Source organism: Nanorana parkeri, unplaced genomic scaffold (assembly GCF_000935625.1).
Source record: "Nanorana parkeri isolate BGI_ZX_2015 unplaced genomic scaffold, ASM93562v1 scaffold1800, whole genome shotgun sequence".
NCBI lineage: Eukaryota > Metazoa > Chordata > Amphibia > Anura > Dicroglossidae > Nanorana > Nanorana parkeri.
This window is the reverse complement of record NW_017308068.1, coordinates 53,807-73,740: the sequence shown is the minus strand read 5'-3', so window position 1 is coordinate 73,740 and position 19,934 is coordinate 53,807. Positions and strand designations below refer to the sequence as shown.

At 42.3% G+C, this 19,934-nt stretch overlaps 1 protein-coding gene across 14 annotated transcripts in view; it reads left to right on the top strand.

Annotated features, from left to right (window-relative positions):
* Positions 1 to 19,934, top strand: part of NFASC (neurofascin) — a 189,042-nt gene that overhangs the window by 118,283 nt on the left and 50,825 nt on the right. For all 14 annotated transcript variants that reach the window (XR_001942046.1, XM_018571666.1, XM_018571659.1 and 11 more), the window contains 2 exons: positions 4,105 to 4,175; positions 13,344 to 13,566. Coding sequence is in view for 13 of the 14 variants with exons in the window: in XM_018571666.1 (XP_018427168.1) it covers positions 4,105 to 4,175; positions 13,344 to 13,566 (294 nt within the window). In the remaining variant the exon portion in view is untranslated. The remainder of the gene's footprint in view (positions 1 to 4,104; positions 4,176 to 13,343; positions 13,567 to 19,934) is intronic.

Genomic DNA, 19,934 nt, shown 5'->3' with positions numbered 1-19,934 from the left:
TAGTTTAGTTTTGATTTGGATTTTCGTTATTTAGTTTTTCGGATTCGGGTCCGCAATTGAATTTGTTGTGGGATTCGGACGAAATTCGTTAGCAGTAGTCATTTTTCGGATTCGGGTCTGCAATTGAATTCGGATTCGGACAAAATTCGTTAGCGGTAGTCCGGTCCAAATGTTTATTGGACGAAATTTGTGTTACCCGAAATAGCATTCGGAAACTCACGAATAGCACTCGGGAGTTTCCGAATGCTATGTAGTATTTGACGGCTGAGAATGTCAAATGGGCGGAGTGACGCGTGACGTCAAGACTCTCTCCGCCCATCTGTTGACTATCGGGCTGAATGTCATTTTGCGGCGAGTTTTCGTCGAGTTCGGGTGGTCGTCGCGCAGCGGGACTTTTTTTTATTTCGGCGGGGGTCGTGCATCGTGATTGACGCTGGATTACATCAATGGAGCCATTTTTTAAAAATAAATTAAAGGAATAGTCAAAAATTGAGTCTTTGTTTTTTTTTCAATTAAAGGATTTTATCTAAAAGTCTGGACTTTTTACTAACTATTTGATTTAACCCTTTAGTGAATGGGTAGGGATACAAGTACCCCTTACTCATTCACAAGGGGGGAGGGCGGCATCTGGGTGCCCCCTTATTTAAAGGGGTATCCCGATGCAAATAAGCCCCCTTGCCCGCAGACCCCCACAACCACCGGGTCAGGGTTGTGAGGAAGAGGCCCTTGTCCCCATCGGCACGGAGACACCATCCCAATGCCGAGGGCACGTGGCCTAGTAAGGCGCAGGGAGGGGGGGCGCTCGATCGCCCCCCTTCCCTGCCCTGTCGGGCCAGTGCTCGGATCAAGGGTATGGTAGGACTGTTAGGGGGGACCCCATGTTTTTCCCCTCCCATTTTTTGGGGGGGGGGGCTGGGGTTCCCCCTTAAAATTCCTACCAGACCTAAAGGGTCTGGTAGGATTTGGGAGGGAACCCCACGCACTTTTTTTTTTTGTTTTAACTTGGGGGAGGGTCCCTCCTAACATTCCTACCAGACCTAAAGGGTCTGGTATGAATTGGGGGGGAACCTCACGCTTTTTTTTTTTTTTTCATCTTCTGCAGACTAAAAAAAAAACATTTGTTTTTCTAATGTCACTTTGCTGCTAACGAAATTTCGTCCAATAAACAAAATTTCGAACGGACTATCGCTAACGAATTTCGGGAATTCGGATTCGTTTACATTTGTTATAGCTGTAATTCGGAATTCGGATGCATCCCAATCTCCGAACTTCCGAAATTTCGTCCGAATTTCGATTAGTTTGTATTCGTTTTAACTGTAATTCGGATGCATCCAAATTTCCGAAAATTCGTCCGAATTTCGATTCGGAACTAAACGAATCGCACATGTCTAGTGTACATACATTTTACTTTGATGCTAGTGATTTGAGTTTTTTTATTGCTCATTCCTGAAGCCCAACTACTTTCTTTATCAGACTTCGGTATGGTTGATACATTACTAATTAGATTGACTGGAGTGAGTCCTCTGTCCCCCTTGTATTACAGTCCTCTATATTGCTCCTGTAGTTACTTGGTCTCTGTTTATTATACTAATTTGTATTCCCTTCCCCCCATTATCTAGTTTAAATGCCCCTCCAGTCTTTTAACCATGTTCTCCCCTAAAAGTGCTGCCCCTTCCCCATTTAGATGCAGCCCATCTCTACTGTAGAACTGGTAACCGATTGAGAAGTCAGCCCAGTTCTCCATGAACCCATAGCCCTCTTTCCGACACAAGTACCGCAGCCACTTTTTCAGTTTTCTCAACTTCCACTGTCTCTCTGGAGTGGCTCGTGGCACCGGCAGTATCTCAGAAAATTCTACCGTGGAGGTCCTTTTCTTCAACCTAGCAGCTACACCCAGATAGCAAGGATAACTTGCTACAAACTTGTGGCAGGGTGAAATTGTAATTTTGTTAACTTGCTGCACATATTCCTGGCAAGTTGTAGACTTGCAGAACACTCGCAGCACAAGTTCTAGTTGACACTTTCTGAATTTGTAGCAAATTTGCTTGGCAAGTCTAGAGTCCTGCAGGTCTTAGCAAGAGCTCTGCAAGCTCGCTGGTCTGGAGACTTGCAATGCAGACTTGCTGTAATTGTGCAACAAAATTGTGAAGCTTGGCAAGTCTGCAATAGTTTAGCAAGTCATTTTCAAACTTGCAGCTCAATTGCTTGCTATCTGGGCAGTAAGTCTTTGAAATCTTTTTTCAGGACACTCCATCTGCCTCTAACTTTGTCATTGGTACCAATGTGTACCATGACATGCAGGTCTGTCTATCCGTCTGATAATTGAGTCCCACACCACCAACATCTGTCTCTCTTGTCCATCCATCCTGCTCACATTCTTACTGGAGCAGTCACTCCCCCTGCGTATAGGGGAAGCGTCCTGCTCTAGCAATGCCACCCCTGAACTAATATCCCCAACATCCTGCAACCTGGCATATTTATTGGTGTGTATCAATTCAGGGCTAGCCTGTCTTGCACTCTTCTCTCTACCCCGCCTTCTAACAGTAACCCAGCTACCCACCTCGGGATGCTGCTCCTCCATCTCCTCCTCTTTACTGCCCTCCACCAGAACCTGATGAGTCAGATCTAGACTCCTTTCCATGTTGTTTATGCTCTGCAGTGTTGCCAGTTTATTGTTTAGATCCAGAATCAGGGCTTCCAAACAAACAACTGGTGCAACAGTATTCACCCTCAAATGCATGTTCAAGAAACGCATACATTGAGCAAGATGTGCATTGGGTTGCATTCCCACTCATGGAAGACATTTTATTTATTTTTATATATTCATTTTTATTTAATTCAAGACCAAATGTAACTCAAAATAAACTCAGTAATTCCCCTGCAAATTAATACTGCAAACTACTATTGACACAGTTATTACCACAGTAATTCCTCAGCAGATTAATACCCCCAATGCACAGCAGTTATTAGTATCACACTTATTACCACAGTGATTCCCCAGCAGATTAATACTACAATACAGCCAGTAGAATTATACACAGCACCTAGCAGACTAATACCACTTCTACAAAGTTCCCAGCTGAGTTATTGCTACCACAATAGTTCCCAGCAGATCTTACACACAGATACACACTTCTGTTAAACCCCTCTCAGCAGCTGCTATGGATCAGTCACCCTCCTGCACTCACTCACCCCTGGCTGCTCTTGTTGTTCTCTTACATAGCACAAATCAGTTCAGCCTCCCATGTTCAATGCACACAGTGATCAGTACCAGTATCAGTGATTAGTAAACAGTAAACATCTTCTGTTCCTCACTCACTCACTAGTTCCTTGCTCCTCCTCCTCATCCTCCAATAGCCAGCAGCTCAATGTAATCACTCAAGTACTACAGGTAAACAATGTTCCCTCCTTCAGTCTCTCTCTTTCACTTTCTCTTCTCTATACTCCTGGTATGTTGCTGGTATATCATAAGCAACATTCACATTCCTTCTCCACCCCCAGCCCCAGACACGGCTTTCAGCTTCTGAGTAAACACAGATGCACAGACTCACTCTCGCCTTCTCACCTGACCGCTGCCAGCTTTTCCCCAATCACTCTTACTCCGCTCTCAGCTGAGACACTGCACCAATCGCTCTCCTTTCCTCTCAGCTGAGCAGCACACGCACTACAAGCTGGGATTTCCGGCAGTTCTCCCTGTCGTAGCTTTGTCAATCTCCCTCAGTCCTAAAAGGGAGCTGCTGCACATCCATCTCCATGTGCCTCAGTCGCTTGTACAGCTCAGTTTGGGATGTTGTCCTAGATTTTTCACTTCTGCCTTCTCCAAACTCTTCACCCTTTAGTGAATACCCCCCTATAAGTTTATTGTAATTTTGTGGGTTTAGCTGATGTCCATGTTTCAAAAATATGAAGTTTGGTTTGCATGTGCTATGTACCTCTTTGCCCCACTAAAAGACTAGGATTTATTGGAATAGGACAAGTTCTAGCCCGTGGGAAGGTAATGAAGCAAAGATAATCAGAAACACTATCAGTGCTATCAATCTTACTGTACCACTTCATATTGTTTATTTTATCCTAATTGTGACTGACATTGATTTGAAATTTTAGCCCCAGAAGTTAACCCAAGTGAGGTCCGTGGAGCAGGCACTCGGAAAGACAACATGGAGATAACATGGGCAGTGAGTATACTCTGTATAGGTTTTGTAAATCATATATACAGTATATAGTTTTAGAGACCAAAAGTAATCAAAGAGTCTTTAGCACCTTGATTGCTTGTGTGTTAAGCAAAGATTCATGTCTAGCATACAAATCTGCATGTTAACTAGATTAAGGTAACTATAAATGTGTGAGCTGTCAACTTTCTATTGGCTGGTTGCAACCCTAAATATTTAGTCTCGACTCACTCGAACATATATGTTTAAATAAATGGAACGGGAGAAATGAAAAGGCAGCTCCTGGTGTTAGTTTATGCCTGGAGAAAAAGATGACAGGAAAAGGTTTTCAAACCTGCTGCTGCCATTGAAGTAGTAATAGTAAATTATTAATTAGCAGGAAGGGGATGTTCAGACCCCTGCTTTCTAAGTGCTCCTCAAAGCCCAAAATATCCAACATGGACTTTCAGTTTAGAAAGGTCCAGCACACTTGCCATTCTCTTTCACTGCATTAAATTAGTAGGCATTGGGTTACCATAGCAACAGGATGCTATTCTCTCTAACTTTACAAAGGTAAAGTGTGTTTGTTTCTGTATTGTAACTTGTTTTTTTCTTTAGAACAGAAGTTTAAAAATTTTTTTTATTAAAGTGTTTTTTTTAATAAAGTTTCAAGTCATCACTTCAGAAAACCGGTAAATAGTGCAGTATTGATCACATCCATGACATCTCATCTCAGTTTATTAATGATCCACATAACCACAATGAACAGGTCATCGCCTATAGTTATCACCCGTACAATGCAAACAGTCAATAGCCCAGGTTTCTTAAGCAGCGCCATAATTGAGTCTTTTAATCAAGGCCTACCTGCAGAACCCCCAAGGCATTTGACACATCGTTTTTTCAGGTACCATTTAGTATATCGGAAGGGCCTGATAATTTGTTGGATTTCTGGTACAGAGTAAGATCTACTGATAAAGTACCTCCATCTAGAAAGGAAAGGCGTAGAACGGGCATCTTTATGCATCTCTGCATCCAGCTTCTCTTTACAGAACAGAAGCTTAAGATCTTTAATATATTCCGTAATTGTTGGAGCCGTAGGGGAGTCCCATTGCCTCATTATACACCACCTCGCTGTTAGGAGGCAAAGGTGGGCCCAGTCCGTACCCTTTCGGCTCGAAGGTCCCCGACCCTCTCCTGAAGTTTCGAAAAAACTAAATAGACAAGGGGCGGGATCCAGGTCCGGTTGCCAGGAGAGAATGGAACCAATATAAGTAAGAGTCTGTTTCCAGAAGTCGAATATTAAGGGACAGCTCCACAAACAATGATGTAGTGTTGGTCTGTGGCCTCCACATTTACGGAAGTTAACAACCTTTGGACATACGGAAGTTAACAACCTTTTTGAAGAAGTCTTGAGAGTAGCGTCCTTAGTACGGAAGAACGGGACATAGGCCCTATGGATGATCTTGAATTGGGTCTCCACGTTTCATTCGTGGCGACTGATCTTATTTTCGCATAACCTCGAAGAATCTTGTCCAACAAGTCCGGGTCAGCAAAGTCCTTCGCCCATTCCTTAACATTTGAGGAGGAAAGAGGAGTGAGAAACAGTGTTTGAAGTCTAGGATATACTGTATAATGGCAGTTTTAAGCTTGTATTAAACCTGAAATGGGTGGATATGGTTCTGTCCATTTATGCATTATAACAGATAATTGTATACTTGCCTATCGGTAATTTTCCTTTCCTGATGCCAATACATGGCAGCATACGAATAGGTATAGCTCCGCCCCCTGGCCAATCACAGGACCGGTTGTACTATAAATTAAACACGCCTCCCAAGGCAGGCATTCTTGTAACAATACTCGATGTGAAAGCCATGGGAGGGTCCCGTATGCTGCCATGTATTAGAGTCAGGAAAGGAAAATGACCGATGGGTAAGTATACAATTTTCAGTTTTCCTGACGCCAAACATGGCAGCATACGAATGGGACATAGCACGCCAACAACCAGGGAGGATAATGCTGAGATATTTAATTTGCACAGCTGTTAAACATATTCCAACCAAACTTCACCCTGGTCAAGACTGCTGGAAAGACCTTATAACAGGACAAGAACATGTCATACATGGAGGTCACTGCCTTACAGAGTAACTCTGGAGACACAGCTAAATTCTGTCCAATGGGATTAAATCCATCTGTAGAGTGGACCCAGAGAATAATGTGTGACTCCATCTTCTTCTTGGACAACCTTGACCAGCCATGATGCATAGTCATAGACACAGAGAGCCCTTTTCTGGTAACGCCAGAAAGTTGAATAGATCGACCTGCCAGAAGAGGCAATCTCAAATCTATCTTCCTATTACATTCCTACTGCGGAAGCCTTATCTGAACAAAGTAAAGGAAGAGGGAATATATCCAGCACTCTTTAAATCCAAGGGCAAGGGAACGATTCCTCAGAGTGAATTCTAGCAAAGGCCCTTAAGAACTGGGCTTTCAACCAATGAGCTGCCCATTGTGTCTCGAACAAACAGAATAGAGGTTACTGACACCAAAGTACATATTGCCTGCCTGAAGAAATGTCAATGTCTCTGTCATGGCAGGGTGAGGAGGATCAAAACCCCTTTGAGCTTGCAAGCTCTAAGAACTTACTATTCCACACTGTAGAATATGTGACATTTTAGTAGGTGCTCTAGCATTCAATGAAAATCACAATAGCTGAAGAGTAATCCAGGCAAGCTAGTCTTTACTTTCAGCCTACATGCCTCTTAAAATGATTTGGTTGCACTTGGATGTAGCACCTACTGTACAAAGCCTGGGTTGTTCAGAATGACTAGAAGGTTCCAGTCTACAAGAGAGGGAACCCTGTTAGATAGACCACAGTCAAATGATTGTGATTACCATACTTAGAAAATTGTGGGCCCTATGTACCAATCTAGGAACCAAAGGAAGGAAACACATAAACATGAAAAAAACACTTATTTTGCCATTGGACAGTTTTCTCTCGACAAGAAGCACCTGCACTTCATGCTCTTAGGAGTTGATCAGGTTAAGATCTGGACAGCCCCTTGCTGCTGAATCACAGAAACACTTACTGGATAAGAAAGGATTCATTGTTGTCCAGGACTTCGTGGCTTACAGCTTCTGCCAGGAAATTCTGGGAAAGTGAACGTAGGATGCAAGGAGATGCACCAAGTTTCTTTGTGCTGAAGACATGATTGGATAAACCTCCAGCAGCAGTGAGCAGTTCCTTCCATCTTGATGACCCTGAATCTATGAAAAAAATCATCATGCTGTTGTCCATGTAACTCATTATTTAAGATTCCTGGATCTTATATGAAAATGCTTTCGGGACCTGAAAGGTTGTCTAAAGATGCTGGAGATTCTTCCCCCAATGACTTCTGTCACTCGCCTTGGACTAAGAAGTCTTTGAGGTGATTAGCACAACTGAATGCAGAAGAATCCCTTGCTAACATTATCAATGGATAAGGACACTTTTGATGACAGTTGAAACAGGCACACAGGCCTTAGCCACAACCAAAGAATCTCATATTTGGAATCGACTGATACTTTGTTACAGGGAATGTATTCTGTTGCCTTAAGAATTCCATTGGAAGGGGCTCAGCCTCCAATAAGTCTGTTTCACTATTAGAACTGATTCTGTCAACTGGAGACAACAATGAGCAGGATAGAAACTTGACCTGCCTCAAACATAACACCAAGAGTACTGCCTTCTTGGAAATTCTCCAGAGCTTCTCTTCTTCTTGGGATGACTTGGCTTTTCCTGTTGACGATCCTTTTAGATTTGATCAGAGCCTAAATTAAGATGTCCTAGTGAACTGCCAGAGTATGAGCATGTTGAATTATCCGCAGGATGTCACCCAAAAAGTGAATACTTGAAAGTCTAGTTCACTCAAGATGATAATGACTGGATATAACATTTGAAAAATGGCCTAAGAATGTGGCAAGGCCAAAGGGCAGATAAACAAACTGAAAGTGGAACCCTAGAATGGTAAGCAAGACATTAGTGGAAGTATGGGTGTACAGGAACGTGAATACACGTCTGCTAGACATAACATCCCATGACCTGTTTGCTGGCTTGAAGGACTGACTGAAGTAATTCCATATGTTATATCTGGGTCCTGATCCTTCTGTTTTAAAGCTTTCAGAACCAAGATTAATCTGTACCAAGATTATGTCTCCTGGTTTTTTTCAGTAGGAAAAATATAGGATAGAAACCTTGTCTTATTCTGGACAGGAAATATTGTGACACCCTTTGGACATATGTGCATAGAATCTGAAGTTTTGCTTACACCAAGGAACCCTGATGAGAATTGGACTGAAAATTGTGAAGAGAATCCCAACAATGTCCATCTTGAATATTTAACAGGACCCATGAGACCTAAACAGTATATGCTTAAACTTGCATAACTTCCCACAACCTGTGATCTACTGGGCAAGTTCAGTCAGAGAAATCATCACAGGGACGCCTTTCTCCAGGGAGGGAGTAATCTTGGCTTGTTCAAGTGAAGAAACGACTGAACTCTTCCATCCCTTTCTGTAGTCTTTCAGAGACCTATAAGATTTGGCATCTCTAAATCATTAGTTTCTTTGCCTCCTGCCCATTTGTTGGTGATGGCAATGGGACCTTCCAATATGAGGAATTAATTCCGATTGCCCTTGTGACTTCAGAAATTGTGGTGTGTAACTTGTTGCTGAACCTGGAGGAGCCAATAAATGGAGCTCTGCACCGCTTAAGATAACTTCAGTCCGGGATCAGCAACAAAGAAGATCCCAAGCAATCTCAGTATAAATTCACTGGCTGATCTAATTTCAGTCAAAACTGCAGCAACACCAAGACCTCTTGCCAGCCATAAGGTCTGCTTCTGTGTTCTCTGCCCAAACACAGATTGTCTTGACTACTGAAGTAAGAGCCATTACTGATCCACAGTTGCTCCAGAAAGGTATAAAACTTTTCACTACTCATATAGGGTGTCCTTAAAGGATACTACGTCATCCATAGGTAATGTAACACTTCTAACTAGTCAGATGACTGTTGCATCAATCTTGAAAGTACATATTCCTTCTAACTTATGGCCTCCTTACTGCCCTAATTATGGGTTGAGTAAAGGCCCACAATAAGGGATTCAGTGAGGGTAAACTATCATCTAGGAAGTACGCCGCAAAAACCTCTTTAACCGACTGCATTTGGGCTAGAGGGGAACTTGAGGCGAATGTAACTGCTTGACTGGGCTGGTAACTAATACTTCATAAACCTTTTCTGCTACCCCTGCAGGGGAAACGTGGCATTCTGCCAGATGATCCTAAGCCCAGCACTGCTAAAAGGTTGTACAATCCTTGTGATGCTTCCCCTAGCTTGGCTCAAACTTTAAGGTGTAGCAGGTTAACATTGCAGAAGAAGATCCTTCATCTCAAATAGAGCACTTTACTTTGTCCTTGAGGAGCAGTGCTGGCAATAGAGCTGGAGAGATGTACAATCAATTAACCCATGCATATGCACTGAAGAAAAGTGCTGTCAACAGGGCTAAAAAGATTTACAATTCATTAAGCCCATGCATGTGCACTCTTTCTTTTTTTCCTTGTGCATACCTACCTGACCCTCATCTTAACCACTTGCTGTCCGGGGCATTTTCTTACTATTTGTGCACACATGATAAAATATAAATGTTTGGCTAGAAAACAGCTTCAGACCCCCAAACAATTATATATGTTATGAAAGCAGAGGCCCTGTAGAAAAAAAAAATGCTAGTTGCAATTTTTTTATGTTGCATGGTTTTTGCGCAAATGTTTATCAAACCAGTATTTTTAGGAAAAAATAAACTAAATTAAAATTTAGTGCACAGAAACATAATATAATATCCAAGTTTTTGGTAAAATATGAAAGACGGGGTCACGCTGGGTAAATAGATAACAAACATGTCAAGCCTTAAAATTGTGTTCACCTCTGAAGCCACAAAAAAAGTCCATACCCAAAATTTCCCATAGGGAACATTTTAAGCGCTTTTACCGCTTATCAATTTAGTGCTAACAGTGATTGATGGCCCTAGCATTATTGCTCTGACTCTGACGTTTTTTTGTCATTTGTCAATTGTCATTTTCGCACATAGGCGCACCGACGCAAGTTTGCGTGTGTATGTGCTTTCACGTGGTGGACTTTAAAACATTTTTGTTTGCATTTTTTTTATTTTTATTTTATGTATCTTTTAATTTTTATAATTTTTTTTAAACACTTTATTTTATTTTATTTTTTTTACACTAACCCTATTGCTATTTTCCAGGGACATATGTATGAATAAACACCCTGGAGTTTTTAGGGCTAGTTCACACCATATGCAGTTGTGATGCAGTCCATTTAATTTGGCTGCTGCAGCCAAAATGCATCACAATCCTTTTCTATGGGCTTTCTCATGCTCTATTCACACCATTGAAGTCCGTTCCGATGCAATCAGAGAAAATACTGCTCGTCCTATTTTAGCTGCACGGGATCACACTGGAACGCATCAAACATGCATGCAAACGCATCAAAACTCAATAGAACGCATCCCAAAAGAAGAAAAAAATTGATTGTGTCATCATCATCCAGGGACTTCCTCTTTGTAGGTAAAAGAGATATTGGAGCCATGGCCAATGTGGATGCTGACATCTTCAAGAAATATGTGGAGGAGTGTCTACTGCTCCATGATCCTAAGCATCCCAGCTACAAAATCAATGGCAGAAGATGGGAAAGTGGAGGGAGATAACTGCCAAATTATACCCTGATTTTCTGGTCTGAGCAGGGTGCAAAAAGAAAAATGTGGCGAGTTCTTTTTCTCAGCAACTTTGATATTTTATATACAGCCCAGCTAGATAGTTGTACACCACCCATGTACTAAAGAGTAATTTCCCCAAAGTAATGTTATCTACAGTATATGCTTAAATGCAATTAGCTTTCATAATTATAGTGGAAGGAAATTGCATTTTTAGTTTAAAAAAAACAACACATCGGAACACATCACAAAGGCGACAAAAGGGATTGCAATGCAACTGCGCAGACGCACGCATTTGTGATGCAGTTTCTGGTGTGAACTAACCCTTACCCTGACAGATTATACATTTAATTACTAGACCTGAAAAGTACTCTGAATAGCCACTTTACATCAATGTCAAATGGTTCTCCATCTATGGTGATTGCTTTCTGTGTAGCCCTCAATTTTCAGTGTTGTGGAACTGCAAGAACTTTTTCAGATGTTTGTTACTTTTTATCTACACTACTTCCCCTGGATGGATGATGGCAAGTAGGAATTTTCTATCCTGTAAGATATTAGACATTAGCTTAGCATTCAAATTTGATTAAAGAAATAGGTTTGCATGACCCTAGAGGATTGATTTACTAAAGATAAATAGGCTGGTTACTTTACAAGGGAACTAGTATGTCAAGGAACGGCCTCCCCGTGTTGACTCGTTAACTGGAGCAGGGACCTGCTTTGGCGGAGAAGTAGGGAGGAGAGCACTTATTTTGGGCTGATAAAACACTCCTGTGAAACAATTATCACTACTGTGTGCCACCGGAGGGTTAGCTTGCTAAAGTTAGCTTGCTAAAGACACACACAGATACAAATCTTGCATGCAATCTGGTGCAACTCTTAAGGCCTGATTCACAACTAGGCAACAGCGTTTTCGCGTGTAGACACGTGCATTTTTATAAACAGATTGTGACACATTGATGTAAATGGCAAAAACGCGCGCAAACACGCATAAAATGCACAAACCATTTGCAATGTGTGTTTCCAAGCGTTTCTTATTCACTCTATGGGGCTGTAGTCTGTCAAAAAGAAGCTTATGTACCTTTTCCAGCGACAGGCATTTTGCTTATTGTGAGAAAATGCTTAGGTGTGAACAGGGGTCATAAGTATGAGTGGAATTGTTTTGGGAAGGCTTTTTGTCCCGCTGAATCAGCTGTGACAATATGCTCAGTGTGAACCAGGCCTTAGGGCTGTGAAGCAGTCAAGTGATAACCACTTCTGCCTTGCAGCACTGAGGGTCCCCAGTTCAAATCTGCAGGGCACCATCTGCACTGTCTCCCTGTGCTTGCATGGGTTTCCTTCGGGTACTCCAGTTCCTCCCACACTCCAAAGACATGCTAATAGGTTAATTGGCTCCTATCTAAAGCGCCCTGTATATATGCATGTAAGATAGGGACCTTAGATTGTAAGCTTCTTGAGGGCAGGGGATGATGTAAATGTGCAACTATGTAAAGTGCTGCGTAAATTGTCGGTGCTATATAAATACCTGTAATAAAACAAAATACTTTTCTTTAGTACAGCAGGGAAAGGCAGACTTTCCCCCACTTCCTTTATGATAAAACAGCTGCAGCAGGACGACTTCCTGCAAATCTTTCACCCCCCGGATAGCAGTAAAAACTTTATTCAGGTTTTTCTCCTCTCGTACTGTCACAGTAACAACAGTTTACTACAAAGTATGTGAGGGAAAACGTGCAATACTGATTGCAATAAAGACCTGACAGGGGTTCTAGCTTTTCTCCACTTTATAACAAAAAATTCTGTTGGAGATTTTTTCTCTCTCAGGGTAAACCATTATCACCAGGACAGTAAGGGGACTATTTAAAAACAATAACCTATATGCGGAGAGCCAAACGAATGTCTGTGAACAATCGTTTTGGATGAACAATGCAAAAAAAACCCTGAATGTTCCATATATAGTAAACACTGTATTTCCCAGTTCGATCATAGTTTTGTAATAATACAGTGTGGTCAATAGATGTGGTTTCCCAGTTTGAATGTAGTTTGTTGTTGTAAGAATACAGTGTGGCCACTAGATGGAGTTTCCCAGGTCAAATGTAGTTGTAAAATAACAGTATGGTCAATAGATGGAGCTGAGGAGCGTAGGAAATAGGTATTTGTTACAAAATACTTTGGAGCTTTGCCATATAAGAAACATTTTTTGCCTATGAACAAAGAACATTTGTTTTGTTTATCTAACATTCAGTTTAAAAAACTAAACTATCCTACCATGACAACGGTGTATGGCATGGAAAGTGCCGAGGCAGAACAGTATGGTTTTAATACCCTTTTAATGATTGGAGGTTAAGAGTCCAATTTAATTCACCAATAAGACTAAACCAATTGTTCTTTGCATAAAAGCTACGTTTTATATGTGTGTGTTATTTTTCTTTACAATCAACAGCCGCTGAACTCCACACAAGCATATGGGCCGAACCTACGCTACAATGTGAAATGGCGACAGCGTCACTCAGGAGAAGCCTGGAATAATATCACTGTTTGGACTAACAGGCATGTTGTTTGGAACACTCCAGTGTACACACCTTATGAGATAAGAGTACAGGCAGAAAATGAGTATGGCAGATCACTGGAGCCGAACACTGTCATTGGATATTCAGGGGAGGACTGTAAGTACTAGAGCTATAGTCACATAAAAAAGACAGTTTTGATTACTCTGACATTGTGTGAGCTTTATGTTGCTGTATATTTACCTGCAAAGCAGCAAATATTTGAGTGGCTAAGGGCTTGTGTAGACAGGCTTCAAATTCAGAAGCCAGTCCAATCCAACATGCCTTGATGTGCATTTAAGTTGCTTTAATTTGCCTTGCAGTTTCGTTTGCCTTTGCAATAGGCTACTTTTTGTTGTTTTCCTGTTCACATTGACTTCTATAGGGAATAAAAGCAGCTCAGACATAAGGGCCAGGCCATAATGCAGTGCGAATGTAAAAGCCATATGTTCGAAGAGCAAATGGCTCTGAGAATGTTTTATAAATACATCCCTACATGAAGGGAAATTTCCCTAATGGGACACAGATGGCAAAAATAAAACTAACAGTGATTTTATCCTTACCCTTTATTACTAAAAAAAAGCAAAGTATGTTTTTCCTTTAGATATTCTTTAAAGATAAACCCTAGTCAGATAAAAAGATGAATGCAGTTGTGTTTATTAACAGATCATGAAATGTATCTTTAAATGCAACCTGTTTTTTTTGTTTTTTTTAAATATCCTCCTGTAATTACTTCTTCAGAATGCTGCTGAGGTTTCATTAACCAGTCTACAAGCTAGGGGTACATTTTGGCCCAATGTTCTTGACCAAACTGCGCTGCTACGCTGCTATTGTGAAGTGCACAAAATAGCACTTTTGGCTTCTTCAAGTTTATTCCCCAACTACTTGCAGAAGCTATAAAGAGTTGGAACTTTCAACTCTGCTCTACCTGGACATTTTTTATTATCATGTATTACTGTCAAATTAGTGAGCTGCTGCTTCTTTGGGTCCAGTTTTGTTGGTGAGCTTCCTTTTAAATGCAGTAGCTGCACTTTTCACACAGCGTAGAGTGGGGCCGTACAGCTCTGTCTGGCATGCATGGCCATATCCGGCCATTCCATGGAAAGACAGGTGCTGCGTGTGTTCGTACGCAGCAGTCTGTTCTTCCCTATGGGAGGATGTGACCGTACACTGTCGTATGCTCACCCAAGCTGCACATCCGTGCGGGTGTCTGTGCTCGGACACAGACAGGATCCAGACACACACACGGCTGTGCAGTTTGGGTGAGCGTACAGCCGCGTCCTCCCATAGAGAATAACAGGCTGCTTCATAAAATCACACGCAGCACCTGTACGCCCACTCTACGCTGTGTGAAGGAGGCCTTAAGCTTCATAAAAATGGAACCCTAGAAAAAACGCCCTCTCTCTTTTAAGCAGTACCAATGCTACCATGAAGATTTGTTTCACCGCACCTGGACTAGCACTAGAGACTGATTTAAAGTCTTTAGAAGAGCTGCTCAAAGCTTGTTAAATGTTTAAAAATGTTTGCTGACTCTGGTGTTTTTTTAAATTAGTGTTTACAAGCAAATAACAAGTAAACAGTACATGCATGTTTAGGCCATTATTATTATTAATTTTTTATCTTACATTCATTGAAGGGCACAGCAAAGATTGCAGATCATGAACCACTGTGCTTTAGCACCACCTACAAGAGTAAGATGCTAGGTACATAAAACAGCCTAGGTGTGTCCTGTTCTGGCAGAAGGTGGCGAGCCATTTCCCTGGAGGGCCCTGATGGCAGCCTGGAGGGGACACAACTGAGTATGAGCACTGTCTGTCCTTCTCCCCTCTTTTCATTGGCGGTATGTTTGAGGGCCAGGGGTTTGTGTAGGAGAGCGTGGCTGGGTTTGGGCCTACCATATGTGTGGGTCGGCCTGGGTCTCTACTCGAGATTGCATCTTGCAGCCTATCCATGCCAGAAGACATAACTGCCACCTTTGTTTTGGGCTTTTGTCCTTTATCATGCACTTTAACCCACACGGTCATTTTGTTGGGTGGGCGGAAGGGGCAGCCCTTTTTTGGCTGAACGATTGGCTGCTGCTAGGTTGCTCACTGTCCACTGCAGACACTTGCTCACCTGGGATCCTGTCTGAGCTGGGGAGTGAGTATTCCCTGGGTATGTCCTCTCATAGCCTGCTGATAGCCTTGGATAGTGTGCTAGTGATGGCATGACATAACTGGGAGGGCAGCTGGCTCCTCTGGAGGAACATTGCTGATGTGTGAATTTGAAAGCCTGCATCTATGTCACAATCATCTATACCCCTTGGAGCCTTCTTGGGCCCCTGGTACTGGCCTTTTCTTTAAGGCCTTTACTTCTTCCATGGGGGGCTTTGTTTTGCATAACAATGTTGTTGCAGAAATCCTTGTTGTGGTGTTACAGAAATCCTCTAAGAAGTGCCCTGGTATAGAAGAAGTCCTTTTCGGGCCCTAAACATTTCTCAGTCTGCTATCATTTTGAGCATGCCTTTTAAAAAAGTGGTCTTCCTCGCCAGCAGTTTCTTGTCTCAACCAGTTTCTTGTCTCAAAAAGCCTACTATCATTCTTGTGGAGGAGTTAACGTCTTTCAAAGATCCTACAAACAAGAAAGCGGAGGTGGCATCGAGGACCATGTATACAGTATCTGAAGCCTTAAAGCATATCTAAACCCAAAAGCAAAAATTTAATATATTGCAGCTTACCAGTATGTAAATGTGATGGCTGTATTTTCTCTTTTAGGCTTTTTCCTTTATTTTTACCTTGTGATCTGGCCAGTAAGTCTGTAATTTTTCAAATTCCTTTAACAGACCAAACTGTCCAGCAAAAGTGGCAGTTTTTGTCACAGGTCGGCTCAGATTTTGAAGCTGAGTGAAAATCACTTGCCTCATAATTCTCCTTTTAAAGGTTCCACTGCGAACGTATTGCTTGGCTGGAAATTTGGCTTTTCTTCAATGTTGGGGGATCAAGTTGGCCTTAAGTACAGTTAAAGACCAGATTTCGGCCTTGGCTTTACTCTTTTAACAATACCCTGGTTTGTATCTTTGTTTAAGGGGTTAATTACATTGTTCCTCTTGTTAGGCCCCCATTGATGCCATGGGACCTGAATTTAGTGCTTTCTGCTTTTCAACCACCTCCTTTTGAGAACATTCCAGAGCTTCACTGCTGACACTTTCTCAGAAGTTCGCCTTTTTCTTCCTGGTCTTTCCTGGCCTTGTATAGGGATAGGGTTGTGCTTTGCCCCAGGTCCTCTTTTCTTCCCAATGTGGTATCTTCATATCACTTAAATGAGGATATCTTTCCTCCTTCCCACTGTCCAACACCCCTTCATTGCAAGGAAATAGCAATGCCTAGATGATATTCAGGTACTTAGGGTCTATTTGGATACTACGGCATCATTTCGTAAGACTGATTCTCTTTTTGTCATTATGTAAGGTTTTTCGGAAGGGACAGGCTGCTTCTTTTTCCACTATAGATTAAACAGCATTTTGTCTTTGCGTATGCTCTTGGGAGTAGGAAACCTCCTTGCCTTTTCATGGCTCATTCTGTTAGAGCGGTAAGTGCTTCCTGGGCTTCTCGTCCTCAGGCTTCAGTTTCTTAGATTTGTAAAGTAGCCACTGTCTTCTGTTCATACCTGTATCCAGTTATACAAAGATTGCCGTATTTGCATTTGCAGATGCCAGTTTTAAGCACAAGGGTTTGCAGGCTGCAGTGTGATCCTGCCTTTTTTTTGTGTTCTGAGGGTAAATTGTAATTTTTTTGACCACCCCTCTGTAGACAGTGCTTTGTGACGTCCCTCGCTATGTCCTTGAATGAAAGTAAGAGAAAATAGGTTTTATTCTACTCACCATAAAAAATCCTTTTCTCTGCATTCATTGAAGGACACAGCATCCACCCCCTTAATATTTTGAGGCTGAGCCTGTTGCACTTGTTGAAGTATGTTTCTCCTTAACTGTGTTTGGTACCTAGTATCCTACTTCTATGGGTGGCACAATAACCAAATGGTTCTTGATCTATGATCCTCGCATTGTCCTTCAGTGAATGCAGAGAAGTGGATTTTATGATGAGTACAAAAACGACACCGCAACACACTAACACATGTAACATGGAAACACATTTTTCGGCCCTAACACATTAAAGCTTTTAGAGCTTTTAGTGTTTGGGTTTGTATCTGCTTTAAGGTTAGGTTATAGTAGTTAAATTGAATTTTAGAGGTAAGGACTAGGTTTAGGGGGTATAATGAGGTCATGAGTCAATATGTGTTAATGATTTTATGGGGTGTGATAAATGGATATGTCAAGGGCAATAAGTGTAAGATAAATGTGGTAAATGTTATTTGCCTATGCTGAATTGTTCTGCTAGAAAATCATCCAAACTAATTTTCAGAGGTCAAAAACTATAAACCAATTCTATGAAGACAGATTCATAACACAACCAGACAAGAGCTGAAAGGTAATTAAGGGTTCAATAAAGCTAATTGAAGCTTGTAAATATTTTCTAAAGCTGACTAACAGGCTATCACTTAAAAATGCCTGTATTAAAGGAATGGTAAGATGTATAATTGCAGTTACAGAGTGCATTTACAACTTTTAATGGTCCTTTCACACTATTGCTCTACATTGCCATACTTTATTTGCATTGGTGCGATGCAGTGCCATTTATTATAAATAGCATCCCATTGCACTTTGCTCACACATCTTGCTTTGTTTCACGGCAAAACACACTTACGTGTGTTGTGGTGCACTGGCAAAAATGCACTAGGCGGCCCTTCAAATAAATGGGCTGCCTTAATGCAACATATGTTAAAGTGCAGGGCCTTAGCTAGGGCGAGGCGACTGAGGCGAGTACCTCGGGTGCAGGTGCGGGGGGGGGCGCAGCCAGGTCTCAGCACGGCATGGCGGTCACAGCCTGCAGCGTCTCCTATGGATCCGGGGATCCGAGGAGAAGCCGTTGAAATCACTTGCATGCAGCTTGCTTGTCCGGCCCCCTCTTCCATGACCCGCCCCCCTGCCGGCTGACTCCCTCTGTGCAGTGGGCGGAGAACATGTGTCCCCAGTTGTGAATGAGCAGGAAGTGCTTTAAATCACTTCCTGTTCATTCATGAGTTTCTGAATGGGTAGTAGCACTCAGTACAGGGGCTTCTCCCCATTCAGAAACAGGGAGCCTGTGTACTTTCCATTTATTTAGAACAGAGTCTGCAGGAAAAAAAATTGAGGACTCTGTGTCCAGTAAGTCTGTAATTTTTCAACTTCCTTTAACAGACCAAACTGTCCAGCAAAAGTGGCAGTTTTTGTCACAGGTCGGCTCAGATTTTGAGGCTGAGTGAAAATAACTTGCCTCATAATTCTCCTTTTAAAGGTTCCCCTGTGAACGTATTGCTTGGCTGGAAATTTGGCTTTTCTTCAATGTTGGGGGATCAAGTTGGCCTTAAGTACAGTTAAAGACCAGATTTTGGCCTTGGCTATACTCATGAACTCTAATGGCATCCCAGTCTTGGTCCGTAGGGTTCAATATTGAGTTGGCCCACCCTTTGCTGCTGTAACAACTTCCGCTCTTCTGGGAAGGCTGTCCACAAGGTTTAGGAATGTGTCTATGGGAATGCTTGACCTTTCTTCCAGAAGCGCATTTGTGAGGTCAGGTACTCTCAGTCTCCGCTCTAATTCATCCAAAAGGTGTTCTATCAGGTTGAGGTCAGGACTCTGTGCATGCCAGTCAAGTTCCTCCACCCCAAATTCGCTCATCCATGTCTTTATGGGCCTTGCTTTGTGCACTGGTGAGCAGTCATACTGGAACAGGTAGGGGCCATCCCCAAACTGTTCCCACAAAGTTGGAAGCATGAAATTGTCCAAAATGTCTTGGTATGCTGATGCCTTAAGAGTTCCCTTCACTGGAATTAAGGGGCCAAACCCAACCCCTGAAACACAACCCCCCATCGTAATCCCCCCTCCACCACACTTTACACAATGCAGTCAGGCAAGTACCGTTCTCTTGGCAACCGCCAAACCCAGACACGTCCATCGGATTGCCAGACAGAGAAACATGATTCGTCACTCCAGAGAACACGTCTCGACTTCTCATGAGTCCTGTGGCGGCGTGCTTTACACCACTGCATCCAACGCTTTGCATTGCACTTGGTGATGTAAGGCTTGGGTGCGGCTGCTCGGCCATGGAAACACATTCCATGAAGCTCTCTATGCACTGTGGTTGTGCCAATCTAAAGGCCACACGAAGTTTGGAGGTCTGTAGCTATTGACTCTGCAGACAGTTGGCGACTTCTGCGCACTGTGCGCTTCAGCATGCGCTGACCCTGCTTTGTCATTTTACGTGGCCTACCACTTCATGGCTGAGTTGCTGTAGTTCCCAGTTGCTTCCACTTTTGTGGAAGGATTCTATTATATGTACAGGATTCTATTATAAATACACACACACACATATATATATATATATATATTGTAGAGGATGGCAAGGCTGGGTGAT